At 53.9% G+C, this 17,574-nt stretch overlaps 1 protein-coding gene across 3 annotated transcripts in view; it reads left to right on the forward strand.

Annotated features, from left to right (window-relative positions):
* LOC140348225 (unconventional myosin-VI-like) overlaps nucleotides 1–17,574 on the forward strand; it is a 147,832-nt gene that overhangs the window by 17,549 nt on the left and 112,709 nt on the right. For all 3 annotated transcript variants that reach the window (XM_072434289.1, XM_072434290.1, XM_072434291.1), the window contains exons 9-11: nucleotides 10,943–11,023; nucleotides 12,498–12,678; nucleotides 15,723–15,867. In XM_072434289.1, coding sequence (XP_072290390.1) covers nucleotides 10,943–11,023; nucleotides 12,498–12,678; nucleotides 15,723–15,867 — 407 coding nt within the window. The remainder of the gene's footprint in view (nucleotides 1–10,942; nucleotides 11,024–12,497; nucleotides 12,679–15,722; nucleotides 15,868–17,574) is intronic.

Raw genomic sequence — 17,574 nt, forward strand, 5'->3', positions numbered from 1 at the left:
AGTACAGTCCAAAGTACAGTCTAATCCTGAGAGTCAAAGCTTGTGCCTCTTGGACCTGACCCTGAGTGGCCTCCTGCCTGAGGGGAGTGGCCTCCTGCCTGAGGGGAGTGGCCTCCTGCCTGAGGGGAGCGGCCTCCTGCCTGAGGGGAGCGGCCTCCTGCCTGAGGGGAGCGGCCTCCTGCCTGAGGGGAGCGGCCTCCTGCCTGAGGGGAGCGGCCTCCTGCCTGAGGGGAGCGGCCTCCTGCCTGAGGGGAGCGGCCTCCTGCCTGAGGGGAGCGGCCTCTCGTCAGTGCTCCTCCCGCAGGTGGAGTCGGCACGTTGAGCTGGGAGAGCTTGTCCTGGAGCAGAGCAGGAGGTGGTGTTGATCCTGGTGGAGGAGGAGTCCAGGTGCTGCAGGTGAACTGAAGAGCCAGGTTGATGGGGTCGTCCGCAGACCTGCAGAGGGTCCAGCAGCAGGAGGTCCAGCAGCAGGAGGTCCAGCAGCAGCAGGAGGTCCAGCAGCAGCAGGAGGTCCAGCAGCAGGGGGTCCAGCAGCAGCAGCAGCAGGTCCAGCAGCAGCAGGAGGTCCAGCAGCAGCAGGAGGTCCAGCAGCAGCAGGAGGTCCAGCAGCAGCAGGAGGTCCAGCAGCAGCAGGAGGTCCAGCAGCAGCAGGAGGTCCAGCAGGGGGGAGGACCAGCAGGGGGGAGGTCCAGCAGCGGGGAGGTCCAGCAGCAGCAGGAGGTCCAGCAGCAGCAGGAGGTCCAGCAGCAGCAGGAGGTCCAGCAGCAGCAGGAGGTCCAGCAGGGGGGAGGTCCAGCAGGGGGGAGGTCCAGCAGGGGGGAGGTCCAGCAGCGGGGAGGTCCAGCAGGGGGGAGGTCCAGCAGGGGGGAGGTCCAGCAGGGGGGAGGTCCAGCAGGGGGAGGTCCAGCAGCGGGGGGGAGGACCAGGCCCTCAAATGACCTAATGGCTCAAGCCCTGTGGTGCTGAACAGTCTGTGCAGTGAGAGGTTGAGGTTCTGCTGTAACTGACCAGGCCTAGAACACTCTTCAGTCTCAGGCTGTGACTCAGGAACTCGACTGTAGAAACCGCACGACTCATGGCTCTGTGGGCTCCGCTCTGGCTCTGTGGGCTCCTCTGGCTCTGTGGGCTCCTCTGGCTCTGTGGGCTCCGCTGGCTCTGTGGGCTCCTCTGGCTCTGTGGGCTCCTCTGGCTCTGTGGGCTCCGCTCTGGCTCTGTGGGCTCCGCTCTGGCTCTGTGGGCTCCGCTCTGGCTCTGTGGGCTCCTCTGGCTCTGTGGGCTCCTCTGGCTCTGTGGGCTCCTCTGGCTCTGTGGGCTCCTCTGGCTCTGTGGGCTCCTCTGGCTCTGTGGGCTCCTCTGGCTCTGTGGGCTCCGCTCTGGCTCTGTGGGCTCCGCTGGCTCTGTGGGCTCCTCTGGCTCTGTGGGCTCCGCTCTGGCTCTGTGGGCTCCGCTCTGGCTCTGTGGGCTCCGCTCTGGCTCTGTGGGCTCCTCTGGCTCTGTGGGCTCCTCTGGCTCTGTGGGCTCCTCTGGCTCTGTGGGCTCCTCTGGCTCTGTGGGCTCCGCTCTGGCTCTGTGGGCTCCTCTGGCTCTGTGGGCTCCTCTGGCTCTGTGGGCTCCTCTGGCTCTGTGGGCTCCGCTCTGGCTCTGTGGGCTCCGCTCTGGCTCTGTGGGCTCCTCTGGCTCTGTGGGCTCCGCTCTGGCTCTGTGGGCTCCGCTCTGGCTCTGTGGGCTCCTCTGGCTCTGTGGGCTCCTCTGGCTCTGTGGGCTCCGCTCTGGCTCTGTGGGCTCCTCTGGCTCTGTGGGCTCCTCTGGCTCTGTGGGCTCCGCTGGCTCTGTGGGCTCCGCTCTGGCTCTGTGGGCTCCGCTCTGGCTCTGTGGGCTCCGCTCTGGCTCTGTGGGCTCCGCTCTGGCTCTGTGGGCTCCTCTGGCTCTGTGGGCTCCTCTGGCTCTGTGGGCTCCGCTCTGGCTCTGTGGGCTCCGCTCTGGCTCTGTGGGCTCCTCTGGCTCTGTGGGCTCCTCTGGCTCTGTGGGCTCCTCTGGCTCTGTGGGCTCCTCTGGCTCTGTGGGCTCCTCTGGCTCTGTGGGCTCCGCTCTGGCTCTGTGGGCTCCTCTGGCTCTGTGGGCTCCGCTCTGGCTCTGTGGGCTCCTCTGGCTCTGTGGGCTCCGCTGGCTCTGTGGGCTCCTCTGGCTCTGTGGGCTCCGCTCTGGCTCTGTGGGCTCCGCTCTGGCTCTGTGGGCTCCTCTGGCTCTGTGGGCTCCGCTCTGGCTCTGTGGGCTCCGCTCTGGCTCTGTGGGCTCCGCTCTGGCTCTGTGGGCTCCGCTCTGGCTCTGTGGGCTCCGCTCTGGCTCTGTGGGCTCCTCTGGCTCTGTGGGCTCCTCTGGCTCTGTGGGCTCCTCTGGCTCTGTGGGCTCCGCTGGCTCTGTGGGCTCCTCTGGCTCTGTGGGCTCCGCTCTGGCTCTGTGGGCTCCGCTCTGGCTCTGTGGGCTCCTCTGGCTCTGTGGGCTCCTCTGGCTCTGTGGGCTCCTCTGGCTCTGTGGGCTCCTCTGGCTCTGTGGGCTCCGCTCTGGCTCTGTGGGCTCCTCTGGCTCTGTGGGCTCCGCTGGCTCTGTGGGCTCCTCTGGCTCTGTGGGCTCCGCTCTGGCTCTGTGGGCTCCGCTCTGGCTCTGTGGGCTCCGCTCTGGCTCTGTGGGCTCCTCTGGCTCTGTGGGCTCCTCTGGCTCTGGCTGCAATAAAGACCAAGAAGTGGGACTGGAAAGGGTCTAAAGCAGAACTAAAACCGTCTTCAACTCACTCGAGAATGGAACCATTTCACAATGTCCTTAGACACATGTCCCAGTGTCCTCTGTCCTTAGACACATGTCCCAGAGTCCTCTGTCCTTAGACACATGTCCCAGAGTCCTCTGTCCTTAGACACATGTCCCAGAGTCCTCTGTCCTTAGACACATGTCCCAGTGTCCTCTGTCCTTAGACACGTGTCCCAGAGTCCTCTGTCCTTAGACACGTGTCCCAGAGTCCTCTGTCCGTAGACACGTGTCCCAGAGTCCTCTGTCCTTAGACACGTGTCCCAGAGTCCTCTGTCCTTAGACACATGTCCCAGTGTCCTCTGTCCTTAGACACATGTCCCAGAGTCCTCTATCCTTAGACACGTGTCCCAGAGTCCTCTGTCCTTAGACACATGTCCCAGAGTCCTCTGTCCTTAGACACATGTCCCAGAGTCCTCTGTCCTTAGACACATGTCCCAGTGTCCTCTGTCCTTAGACACGTGTCCCAGAGTCCTCTGTCCTTAGACACGTGTCCCAGAGTCCTCTGTCCGTAGACACGTGTCCCAGAGTCCTCTGTCCTTAGACACGTGTCCCAGAGTCCTCTGTCCTTAGACACATGTCCCAGTGTCCTCTGTCCTTAGACACATGTCCCAGAGTCCTCTATCCTTAGACACGTGTCCCAGAGTCCTCTATCCTTAGACACGTGTCCCAGAGTCCTCTGTCCTTAGACACATGTCCCAGAGTCCTCTGTCCTTAGACACGTGTCCCAGAGTCCTCTGTCCTTGGACACGTGTCCCAGAGTCCTCTGTCCTTGGACACATGTCCCAGAGTCCTCTATCCGTAGACACGTGTCCCAGTGTCCTCTGTCCTTAGACACGTGTCCCAGAGTCCTCTGTCCTTAGACACATGTCCCAGAGTCCTCTATCCTTAGACACGTGTCCCAGAGTCCTCTGTCCGTAGACACGTGTCCCAGAGTCCTCTGTCCTTGGACACATGTCCCAGAGTCCTCTGTCCTTAGACACGTGTCCCAGAGTCCTCTATCCGTAGACACGTGTCCCAGTGTCCTCTGTCCTTAGACACGTGTCCCAGAGTCCTCTGTCCTTAGACACATGTCCCAGAGTCCTCTGTCCGTAGACACGTGTCCCAGAGTCCTCTATCCTTAGACACGTGTCCCAGAGTCCTCTATCCGTAGACACGTGTCCCAGTGTCCTCTGTCCTTAGACACGTGTCCCAGAGTCCTCTGTCCTTAGACACATGTCCCAGAGTCCTCTGTCCTTAGACACGTGTCCCAGAGTCCTCTATCCGTAGACACGTGTCCCAGTGTCCTCTGTCCTTAGACACGTGTCCCAGAGTCCTCTGTCCTTAGACACATGTCCCAGAACCGGTTCTTCAGGAGGAGAACCGGTTCTTCAGGAGGAGAACCGGTTCTTCAGGAGGAGAACCGGTTCTTCAGGAGGAGAACCGTTCCTCTGGAGTAGATGTTTCTCCAGGATCATCTGGATCCACATCAGGGATGAGTCTGTTTCACTCTCGACAGGAAGTGAGAGAAGAAGAAAAGACGATGAACAAAACAAGTGAAAATATAGTGTGATAGAATAAGTGTTTCTCAGAGGACAGAGCTCATACTTCCCCCTGAGTTGCTGCTAGGGCAGCGGAGCTGAAGCTGTGGGTTTATGTTTCTGTTCCTAACTAGTCTGACCATAAGTCATTTCAAAGAGGAACGTTTAAGCCTGGACTTAAATGAAGAGACTGTGTCGCCTCTTTAACATGGACAGGACTCCACCTCCTACTGTGCTTTTAGAGACTCTTGGCACCAGAAGTCCAGCATTGAGAGTGAAGAGCTCTGATTGGATGAGATGGTTCTATAGCATCTTTGAGGTGGGAGGGGCCATGTCATTTAAGATAAGATAAGATATTCCTTTATTGTCCCACATGGGGAAATTTCATTGTTGCAACGCAGGTAGATACAGAGGAAAAGAACAGATAATTTATAGGAAGTTTCAAAAACAGTCTCAGTAGAAGATCTCTTTTAAAAATCTTAGGATGTCCGCCGGGATAACGTGACGATCTCCGGGTAAGACGACGGTTCTCCGCAGTTTCATGAGTTCCTCCTTTGTGTAAACGCGGTACGGCGCCGGCCGGGGGCCCCGGGGGCACATCGCAACGACGAAAACACTCAATAATCCAGCCGAACAAAGTCAAAACAAGTTGAATTAAAGCGATTCCAGCGCGTGTCCCGATCGTACAAGTAAAGTCGAAAAAATATTTACAAAATACAAAAGATAAAGCACAATAAGTGTGAAAAAGGTGTGAGAAAAGAGCGGGCGTTACACCGGGCTGCCAGCTGGACCGGCGCCTTTGTGACGTAATTGATGGCTTTGTAAATCAGGAGGAGGAGTTTAAATGTGATTCTAAACTGGACAGGAGCCAGTGAAGAGACTCCAGCACCGGCGTAATGTGCTCTCTTCTTTTTGTTCCTGTTTGTAATCTTGCTGCTGCATTTTGAACCAGTTAAAGCTTTTTATGGAGCTTTTAGGACCTGCTGTGAGCAGGAGTTACAGGAGAATCGAGACGTTACAAATGCAGGAGACGTTTCAGCTTCACTTTTAGGCCGGATTCTTCTGATTTTGGCTCTTGTTGCGCAAATGGAAAGAGTCTGTTTTACTGATGTGATTTATATGAGCTTTAAATGAGAGCTCCTGGTCCAATCAGACTCTGAGGTTTCTTACAGTAGAACTGGAGGCTTCAGTGGGACTATCTGCACAATGACCTCCAGCACAATGACCTCCTGCACAATGACCTCCTGCACAATGACCTTCAGCACAATGACCTCCAGCACAAGGACCTTCAGCACAATGACCTTCAGCACCATGACCTCCTGCACAATGACCTTCAGCACAATGACCTCCAGCACAATGACCTTCAGCACAATGACCTCCAGCACAATGACCTCCAGCACAATGACCTCCAGCACAATGACCTCCAGCACAATGACCTCCAGCACAAGGACCTCCAGCACAATGACCTCCAGCACAATGACCGCCAGCACAATGACCTCCAGCACAATGACCTCCAGCACAATGACCTCCAGCACAATGACCTCCAGCACAATGACCTCCAGCACAAGGACCTCCAGCACAATGACCTCCAGCACAATGACCTCCAGCACAGTGACCTCCAGCACAGTGACCTCCAGCACAATGACCTCCAGCACAATGACCTCCAGCATAATGACCTCCAGCACAAGGACCTCCAGCACAATGACCTCCAGCACAATGACCTCCAGCACAGTGACCTCCAGCACAGTGACCTCCAGCACAGTGACCTCCAGCACAGTGACCTCCAGCACAGTGACCTCCTGCACAATGACCTCCAGCACAATGACCTCCTGCACAATGACCTTCAGCACAATGACCTCCAGCACAAGGACCTCCTGCACAATGACCTCCAGTACAATGACCTCCAGCACAATGACCTCCAGTACAATGACCTCCAGCACAATGACCTCCAGCACAATGACCGCCAGCACAATGACCTCCAGCACAATGACCTTCAGCACAATGACCTCCTGCACAATGACCTCCAGCACAGTGACCGCCAGCACAGTGACCGCCAGCACAGTGACCTCCAGCACAATGACTGCCAGCACAATGACCTCCAGCACAATGACCGCCAGCACAATGACCTCCAGCACAATGACCTCCTGCACAATGACCTCCAGCACAATGACCTCCAGCACAATGACCTCCTGCACAATGACCTCCAGCACAATGACCTCCTGCACAATGACCTCCAGCACAATGACCTCCAGCACAATGACCTCCAGCACAATGACCTCCAGCACAATGACCTCCAGCACAGTGACCGCCAGCACAGTGACCGCCAGCACAGTGACCTCCAGCACAATGACCTCCAGCACAATGACCTCCAGCACAATGACCTCCAGCACAATGACCTCCTGCACAATGACCTCCTGCACAATGACCTCCTGCACAATGACCTCCAGCACAGTGACCTCCAGCACAATGACCTCCAGCACAGTGACCTCCAGCACAGTGACCTCCAGCACAGTGACCTTCAGCACAATGACCTCCAGCACAATGACCTCCAGCACAGTGACCGCCAGCACAGTGACCTCCAGCACAGTGACCGCCAGCACAGTGACCGCCAGCACAGTGACCGCCAGCACAGTGACCTCCAGCACAATGACCGCCAGCACAATGACCTCCAGCACAATGACCTCCAGCACAATGACCTCCAGCACAATGACCTTCAGCACAATGACCTTCAGCACAATGACCTCCAGCACAATGACCTCCAGCACAATGACCTCCAGCACAATGACCGCCAGCACAGTGACCTCCAGCACAATGACCTCCAGCACAATGACCTCCAGCACAATGACCTCCAGCACAATGACCTCCTGCACAATGACCTCCTGCACAATGACCTCCTGCACAATGACCTCCAGCACAGTGACCTCCAGCACAGTGACCTCCAGCACAGTGACCTCCAGCACAGTGACCTCCAGCACAGTGACCTCCAGCACAGTGACCTCCAGCACAGTGACCTCCTGCACAATGACCTCCAGCACCATGACCTCCTGCACAATGACCGCCAGCACAATGACCTCCAGCACAATGACCTCCAGCACAATGACCGCCAGCACAATGACCTCCAGCACAATGACCGCCAGCACAATGACCTCCAGCACAATGACCTCCAGCACAATGACCGCCAGCACAATGACCGCCAGCACAATGACCTCCAGCACAATGACCGCCAGCACAATGACCTCCAGCACCATGACCTCCAGCACAATGACCTCCAGCACAATGACCTCCAGCACAATGACCTCTAGCACAATGACCTCCAGCACAATGACCTCCAGCACAATGACCTCCAGCACAATGACCTCCTGCACAATGACCTCCAGCACAATGACCTCCAGCACAATGACCTCCAGCACAGTGACCTCCAGCACAGTGACCGCCAGCACAGTGACCTCCAGCACAGTGACCGCCAGCACAATGACCTCCAGCACAATGACCGCCAGCACAATGACCGCCAGCACAATGACCTCCAGCACAATGACCTCCAGCACAATGACCGCCAGCACAATGACCGCCAGCACAATGACCTCCAGCACAATGACCGCCAGCACAATGACCTCCAGCACAATGACCTCCAGCACAATGACCTCCAGCACAATGACCTCCAGCACAATGACCTCCAGCACAAGGACCTCCAGCACAAGGACCTCCAGCACAGTGACCTCCAGCACAGTGACCTCCAGCACAGTGACCTCCAGCACAGTGACCTCCAGCACAATGACCTCCAGCACAATGACCTCCAGCACAAGGACCTCCAGCACAAGGACCTCCAGCACAAGGACCTCCAGCACAAGGACCTCCAGCACAAGGACCTCCAGCACAATGACCTCCAGCACAATGACCTCCAGCACAATGACCTCCTGCACAATGACCTCCAGCACAATGACCTCCAGCATAATGACCTCCAGCACAAGGACCTCCAGCACAATGACCTCCAGCACAATGACCTCCAGCACAGTGACCTCCAGCACAGTGACCTCCAGCACAGTGACCTCCAGCACAGTGACCTCCAGCACAGTGACCTCCTGCACAGTGACCTCCTGCACAGTGACCTCCTGCACTGTGACCTCCTGCACAGTGACCTCCTGCACCGTGACCTCCAGCACAGTGACCTCCAGCACAGTGACCTCCAGCACAATGACCTCCAGCACAATGACCTCCAGCACAATGACCTTCCGCACAATGACCTCCTGCACCATGACCTCCAGCACCATGACCTCCAGCACAATGACCTCCAGCACAATGACCTCCAGCACAATGACCGCCAGCACAATGACCGCCAGCACAATGACCGCCAGCACAATGACCTCCAGCACAATGACCTCCAGCACAATGACCTCTAGCACAATGACCTCCAGCACAATGACCTCCAGCACCATGACCTCCAGCACCATGACCTCCAGCACCATGACCTCCAGCACCATGACCTCCAGCACAATGACCTCCAGCACAATGACCTTCCGCACAATGACCTCCCGCACCATGACCTCCAGCACAATGACCTCCAGCACAATGACCTCCAGCACAAGGACCTCCAGCACAAGGACCTCCAGCACAAGGACCTCCAGCACAAGGACCTCCAGCACAAGGACCTCCAGCACAGTGACCTCCAGCACAGTGACCTCCAGCACAGTGACCTCCAGCACAGTGACCTCCAGCACAGTGACCTCCAGCACAATGACCTCCAGCACAATGACCTCGGTTTGTTCAGGGTTAAGAAGCAGATCATTAAGTGTCCTCCAGGTTTTTATCTACTTCACACGAGCTCTAAGTCTGTCTGATCATGTGACCTGATCATGTGACCTAACGGCAGCATGTAAAGAGGAAACAGAATTGGACCGAGTACTGACCCCTGTGGCACGCCGTAAATTACTTTAGAACAAGGGGAGGAGCTCTGGTTTACATGAACAAACTGGTACCAATCAGATAAATGGGATGTAAAGCAGCTGAGGGCGGGGCCTCTGAGGGCGGGGCCTCTGACACCTACATCACATTCTAACCTCTGCAGTAGAATGTTGTGGTCGATGGTCAAACGCTGAGGTCAGAACCAGGACTGAGACCAGTCCATCATCAGCGGCTAATGACAAATCATTTGTGACTTTAACTAGTGCAGTTTCAGTGCTGTGGTGGGCTCTGGACCCTGCTGTGGTGGGCTCTGGACCCTGCTGTGGTGGGCTCTGGACCCTGCTGTGGTGGGCTCTGAACCCTGCTGTGGTGGGCTCTGGACCCTGCTGTGGTGGGCTCTGGACCCTGCTGTGGTGGGCTCTGGACCCTGCTGTGGTGGGCTCTGGACCCTGCTGTGGTGGGCTCTGAACCCTGCTGTGGTGGGTTCTGGACCCTGCTGTGGTGGGCTCTGAACCCTGCTGTGGTGGGCTCTGAACCCTGCTGTGGTGGGCTCTGAACCCTGCTGTGGTGGGCTCTGAACCCTGCTGTGGTGGGCTCTGGACCCTGCTGTGGTGGGCTCTGAACCCTGCTGTGGTGGGCTCTGGACCCTGCTGTGGTGGGCTCTGGACCCTGCTGTGGTGGGCTCTGGACCCTGCTGTGGTGGGCTCTGAACACTGCTGTGGTGGGCTCTGGACCCTGCTGTGGTGGGCTCTGGACCCTGCTGTGGTGGGCTCTGGACCCTGCTGTGGTGGGCTCTGGACCCTGCTGTGGTGGGCTCTGAACACTGCTGTGGTGGGCTCTGGACCCTGCTGTGGTGGGCTCTGGACCCTGCTGTGGTGGGCTCTGGACCCTGCTGTGGTGGGCTCTGAACACTGCTGTGGTGGGCTCTGGACCCTGCTGTGGTGGGCTCTGAACACTGCTGTGGTGGGCTCTGGACCCTGCTGTGGTGGGCTCTGGACACTGCTGTGGTGGGCTCTGAACCCTGCTGTGGTGGGCTCTGGACCCTGCTGTGGTGGGCTCTGGACCCTGCTGTGGTGGGCTCTGGACCCTGCTGTGGTGGGCTCTGAACACTGCTGTGGTGGGCTCTGAACACTGCTGTGGTGGGCTCTGGACCCTGCTGTGGTGGGCTCTGAACCCTGCTGTGGTGGGCTCTGGACCCTGCTGTGGTGGGTTCTGAACCCTGCTGTGGTGGGCTCTGAACCCTGCTGTGGTGGGCTCTGGACCCTGCTGTGGTGGGTTCTGAACCCTGCTGTGGTGGGCTCTGGACCCTGCTGTGGTGGGCTCTGGACCCTGCTGTGGTGGGCTCTGGACCCTGCTGTGGTGGGTTCTGAACCCTGCTGTGGTGGGCTCTGGACCCTGCTGTGGTGGGCTCTGGACCCTGCTGTGGTGGGCTCTGGACCCTGCTGTGGTGAGGTTTGACTTTCTCTGTTGAAATAGAAGCAGATGTTTATGAACATTTGAGGATAATGTGCAGTTTCATGTCCATCTGCTGACCACAGCCTCTGACCACAGCCTCTGACCACAGCCTCTGACCACAGCCTCTGACCACATGCTGCTGCAAACACATGCAAATACTGTTAGTGCCTCTCCACCTCCCCAGACGCTTCCCTCTGCTGTGTATAAATGGTGTAGAATCAAACTGTCGTGTTTGAACTGGACTGATTCACGTTTTCTTTGTGTTTCAGTATCTGAAGAACGGCTGCACCAGGTTCTTCGCCACCAAAGACACGGACAAAAAGATCCTCCAGAACCGCAAGAGCCCCGAAGTAAGGACTAAACCGGGACTAAACCGGGACTAAACCGGGTCTAAAGCGGGTCTAAAGCGGGACTAAAGCGGGACTAAAGCGGGTCTAAAGCGGGACTAAAGCGGGACTAAGGGGAGGGCATCTGACACAGGATGTTGTTGACAAGTGGAGGTTTTGGCAGTGACACTTGGAGAGATTAAACTGAGGTGAAGTTGACACTTCATCAGAAACTTTCACAGATTAAAAACAGAAAAAAACATAACTTTTATATGAGTTTTAAAAAAGTGTCAGAAAACAGCAGTGAAAAATGAGATGGCAGCAAACATTAGAATAATCAACAACTTTATGAACATACTGATTTCAACCTAATAGTCTTTTTCAAAAATCATAAACTTTATCTCAGGCTTAAACACGGAATGGAATTCATTCGGCCCGAGCCGAAGGACGAGAGTCGCCACGGCGACGGTCTTATTCAAATTCTATCTGGGGGCTGTAAAAACGCACAAATTGACTAGTAAACAAGGATGGATATGCTCGTGAGAGGGATCAAAAAGTATTCATTTTGAGTGAAAGTTTCGTGAAAATATATTGAAAGACGGTTCAGTAGCTCCGCCTCAAACATGGGGCCGATGGGGCCCGGACCCCGAGAGGGCCTTTAACACACAACAACACAACAACAATAAACAAACTTTTCAAAGATTTTTCTTTTCAACAGTATTTTACTCATGTTTCTGATAAAGCTCGAGATACTGTTCTGTTCTCCGACTGTTCTCGGACTGTTCTCCGGCTGTTCTCCGGCTGTTCTCCGACCGTTCTCGGACTGTTCTCGGACTGTTCTCCGGCTGTTCTCCGGCCGTTCTCCGGCCGTTCTCCGACCGTTCTCGGACCGTTCTCGGACCGTTCTCCGACTGTTCTCCGACTGTTCTCCGACTGTTCTCCGACTGTTCTCCGACTGTTCTCCGACTGTTCTCTGACTGTTCTCCGACTGTTCTCCGACTGTTCTCCGACTGTTCTCGGACTGTTCTCGGACTGTTCTCGGACTGTTCTCGGACTGTTCTCGGACTGTTCTCGGACTGTTCTCGGACTGTTCTCGGACTGTTCTCGGACTGTTCTCGGACTGTTCTCGGACTGTTCTCCGACTGTTCTCCGACTGTTCTCCGACTGTTCTCCGACTGTTCTCCGACTGTTCTCCGACTGTTCTCCGACTGTTCTCCGACTGTTCTCCGACTGTTCTCCGACTGTTCTCCGACTGTTCTCGGGCTGTTCTCGGGCTGTTCTCGGGCTGTTCTCCGACCGTTCTCCGGCCGTTCTCCGGCTGTTCTCCGGCCGTTCTCTGGCTGTTCTCTGGCTGTTCTGGCTGTTCTGGCTGTTCTCTGACTGTTCTGGCTGTTCTGGCTGTTCTATGGCTGTTCTTGGACTCTTCTCTGGTTGTTCTCCGACTGTTCTCTGACCGTTCTCTGGCTGTTCTCTGACTGTTCTGTTCCGTGTTCTTTAGCATGTTAAACATGGTCCTCTGAAGGATCCTCTCCTGGACGATCAGTTGGACTTCAGCCGAATGAGCGACGCCATGAAGAAGATCGGTCTGGACCAGTCGGAGAAGCTGGACCTGTTCAGGACCGTGGCAGGAGTAATGCACCTGGGGAACATCGACTTTGAGGAGGCCGGGAGTACTTCAGGTGTGTACTTTTACTACTTTTACAACAGATACTGCAGTTACTACTGATACTACAGTTACTACAATTACTGCAGATACTGCAGTTACTACAGATACTACAGATACTACTGATACTGCAGATACTGCAGTTACTACAGATACTACAGATACTACTGATACTGCAGATACTGCAGTTACTACAGTTACTACAGATACTACAGATACTACGGATACTACGGATACTACGGATACTACGGTTACTACGGTTACTGCGGTTACTGCAGTAACTGCAGTAACTGCAGTTACTACAGATACTGCAGATACTACAGATACTGCAGTTACTGCAGTTACTGCAGATACTGCAGTTACTGCAGATACTGCAGATACTACAGATACTGCAGTTACTGCAGTTACTGCAGATACTACAGATACTGCAGTTACTGCAGTTACTGCAGTTACTGCAGATACTGCAGTTACTGCAGATACTACAGATACTGCAGATACTGCAGATACTGCAGATACTGCAGATACTACAGATACTGCAGTTACTGCAGTTACTGCAGATACTACAGATACTGCAGTTACTGCAGTTACTGCAGTTACTGCAGATACTGCAGATACTGCAGATACTGCAGATACTGCAGATACTGCAGTTACTGCAGATACTGCAGTTACTGCAGATACTGCAGATACTGCAGTTACTGCAGTTACTGCAGATACTGCAGTTACTGCAGATACTGCAGTTACTGCAGATACTGCAGATACTGCAGATACTACAGATACTGCAGACACTGCAGTTACTGCAGTTACTGCAGATACTGCAGTTACTGCAGATACTGCAGATACTGCAGATACTACAGATCTGCTTTAGTCCTGCTTTAGTCCTGCTTTAGTCCTGCTTTAGTCCTGCTTTAGTCCTGCCTTAGACCTGCTTTAGTCCTGCTTTAGTCCTGCTTTAGACCTGCCTTAGACCTGCTTTAGACCTGCTTTAGTCCTGCCTTAGACCTGCTTTAGTCCTGCTTTAGTCCTGCTTTAGACCTGCTTTAGTCCTGCTTTAGTCCTGCTTTAGTCCTGCTTTAGTCCTGCTTTAGTCCTGCCTTAGACCTGCTTTAGTCCTGCTTTAGTCCTGCTTTAGTCCTGCCTTAGACCTGCTTTAGACCTGCTTTAGTCCTGCTTTAGACCTGCTTTAGTCCTGCTTTAGTCCTGCTTTAGTCCTGCCTTAGACCTGCTTTAGTCCTGCTTTAGTCCTGCTTTAGTCCTGCCTTAGACCTGCTTTAGTCCTGCTTTAGTCCTGCTTTAGTCCTGCTTTAGTCCTGCTTTAGTCCTGCTTTAGTCCTGCTTTAGACCTGCTTTAGACCTGCTTTAGTCCTGCTTTAGTCCTGCTTTAGACCTGCTTTAGTCCTGCTTTAGTCCTGCCTTAGACCTGCTTTAGTCCTGCTTTAGTCCTGCTTTAGTCCTGCCTTAGACCTGCTTTAGTCCTGCTTTAGTCCTGCTTTAGTCCTGCTTTAGTCCTGCCTTAGACCTGCTTTAGACCTGCTTTAGTCCTGCTTTAGACCCGCTTTAGTCCCGCTTTAGTCCCGCTTTAGTCCTGCTTTAGTCCTGCTTTAGACCCGCTTTAGTCCCGCTTTAGACCCGCTTTAGTCCTGCTTTAGTCCTGCCTTAGACCTGCTTTAGTCCTGCTTTAGTCCTGCTTTAGTCCTGCCTTAGACCTGCTTTAGTCCTGCTTTAGTCCTGCTTTAGACCTGCTTTAGTCCTGCTTTAGACCCGCTTTAGTCCCGCTTTAGACCTGCTTTAGTCCTGCTTTAGTCCTGCCTTAGACCTGCTTTAGTCCTGCTTTAGTCCTGCCTTAGACCTGCTTTAGTCCTGCTTTAGTCCTGCTTTAGTCCTGCTTTAGTCCTGCCTTAGACCTGCTTTAGACCTGCTTTAGTCCTGCTTTAGTCCTGCTTTAGTCCTGCTTTAGTCCTGCTTTAGACCTGCTTTAGACCTGCTTTAGTCCTGCTTTAGACCTGCTTTAGTCCTGCTTTAGACCTGCTTTAGTCCTGCTTTAGACCTGCTTTAGTCCTGCTTTAGACCTGCTTTAGTCCTGCTTTAGACCTGCTTTAGACCCACTTTAGTCCTGCTTTAGTCCTGCTTTAGTCCTGCTTTAGTCCCGCTTTAGTCCTGCTTTAGACCTGCTTTAGTCCTGCTTTAGACCTGCTTTAGTCCTGCTTTAGACCTGCTTTAGTCCTGCTTTAGACCTGCTTTAGACCTGCTTTAGTCCTGCTTTAGTCCTGCTTTAGTCCTGCTTTAGACCTGCTTTAGTCCTGCTTTAGTCCTGCTTTAGACCTGCTTTAGACCTGCCTTAGTCCTGCTTTAGTCCTGCTTTAGTCCTGCTTTAGTCCTGCTTTAGTCCTGCTTTAGTCCTGCTTTAGTCCTGCTTTAGACCTGCTTTAGTCCTGCTTTAGACCTGCTTTAGTCCTGCTTTAGTCCTGCTTTAGTCCTGCTTTAGTCCTGCTTTAGTCCTGCTTTAGACCTGCTTTAGTCCTGCTTTAGACCTGCTTTAGTCCTGCTTTAGTCCTGCTTTAGACCTGCTTTAGTCCTGCTTTAGTCCTGCTTTAGACCTGCTTTAGTCCTGCTTTAGTCCTGCTTTAGTCCTGCTTTAGTCCTGCTTTAGACCTGCTTTAGTCCTGCTTTAGTCCTGCTTTAGTCCTGCTTTAGACCTGCTTTAGTCCTGCTTTAGACCTGCTTTAGACCTGCTTTAGTCCTGCTTTAGACCTGCTTTAGTCCTGCTTTAGTCCTGCTTTAGACCTGCTTTAGTCCTGCTTTAGTCCTGCTTTAGTCCTGCTTTAGACCTGCTTTAGTCCTGCTTTAGACCTGCTTTAGTCCTGCTTTAGACCTGCTTTAGTCCTGCAGGAGGTTGTGTGTCTCATGTGTGTGTTTCAGGAGGTTGTGTGTCATGTGTGTGTCTCGTGTGTGTCTCTTGTGTGTCTCTTGTGTGTCTCATGTGTGTCTCATGTGTGTGTCTCATGTGTGTCTCATGTGTGTCTCTCGTGTGTGTCTCATGTGTGTCTCTCGTGTGTGTCTCAGGAGGTTGTGCGATCAGGAGCCAGTGCAGTGAGTCGGTGGAGTTTTGTGCTGATCTTCTGGGTTTGGAACAGGAGGATCTGAAGGTCAGCCTGACCTCCAGAGTCATGCTCACGTCTGCAGGGGGCGCTAAAGGCACCGTCATCAAGTAAGAAGCACCTGTGTGTCCTAAAGTGCAATGTGTCCAGCTGAAGACGAGACGCACACTTCTCACTCTCATGAGACGCACACTTCTCACTCTCATGAGACGCACACTTCTCACTCTCATGAGACGCACACTTCTCACACTCATGAGACGCACACTTCTCACACTCATGAGACGCACACTTCTCACTCTCATGAGACGCACACTTCTCACTCTCATGAGACGCACACTTCTCACTCTCATGAGACGCACACTTCTCACTCTCATGAGACGCACACTTCTCACTCTCATGAGACGCACACTTCTCACACTCATGAGACGCACACTTCTCACTCTCATGAGACGCACACTTCTCACACTCATGAGACGCACACTTCTCACTCTCATGAGACGCACACTTCTCACTCTCATGAGATGCACACTTCTCACTCTAATGAGACGCACACTTCTCACTCTCATGAGACGCACACTTCTCACTCTCATGAGACGCACACTTCTCACTCATGAGACGCACACTTCTCACACTCATGAGACGCACACTTCTCTCACTCATGAGACGCACACTTCTCACTCTCATGAGACGCACACTTCTCACACTCATGAGACGCACACTTCTCACTCTCATGAGACGCACACTTCTCACACTCATGAGACGCACACTTCTCACTCTCATGAGACGCACACTTCTCACTCATGAGACGCACACTTCTCACTCTCATGAGACGCACACTTCTCACTCTCATGAGACCCACACTTCTCACTCTCATGAGACCCACACTTCTCACTCTCATGAGACGCACACTTCTCACTCTCATGAGACGCACACTTCTCACACTCATGAGACGCACACTTCTCACACTCATGAGACGCACACTTCTCTCACTCATGAGACGCACACTTCTCACTCTCATGAGACGCACACTTCTCACTCTCATGAGACGCACACTTCTCTCACTCATGAGACGCACACTTCTCACTCTCATGAGACGCACACTTCTCACACTCATGAGACGCACACTTCTCACTCTCATGAGACGCACACTTCTCACTCTCATGAGACGCACACTTCTCACTCTCATGAGACGCACACTTCTCACTCATGAGACGCACACTTCTCACACTCATGAGACGCACACTTCTCACTCTCATGAGACGCACACTTCTCACTCTCATGAGACGCACACTTCTCACTCTCATGAGACGCACACTTCTCACACTCATGAGACGCACACTTCTCTCACTCATGAGACGCACACTTCTCACTCTCATGAGACGCACACTTCTCACACTCATGAGACGCACACTTCTCACTCTCATGAGACGCACACTTCTCACTCATGAGACGCACACTTCTCACTCTCATGAGACGCACACTTCTCACTCTCATGAGACGCACACTTCTCACTCTCATGAGACGCACACTTCTCACTCTCATGAGACGCACACTTCTCACTCTCATGAGACGCACACTTCTCACTCTCATGAGACGCACACTTCTCACACTCATGAGACGCACACTTCTCACACTCATGAGACGCACACTTCTCACTCATGAGACGCACACTTCTCACACTCATGAGACGCACACTTCTCACACTCATGAGACGCACACTTCTCACTCATGAGACGCACACTTCTCACTCATGAGACGCACACTTCTCACTCTCATGAGACGCACACTTCTCACTCTCATGAGACGCACACTTGTCA

Source organism: Eucyclogobius newberryi, unplaced genomic scaffold (assembly GCF_026437365.1).
Source record: "Eucyclogobius newberryi isolate DKJ021-1_F unplaced genomic scaffold, fEucNew1.0.hap1 SCAF_63, whole genome shotgun sequence".
NCBI lineage: Eukaryota > Metazoa > Chordata > Actinopteri > Gobiiformes > Gobiidae > Eucyclogobius > Eucyclogobius newberryi.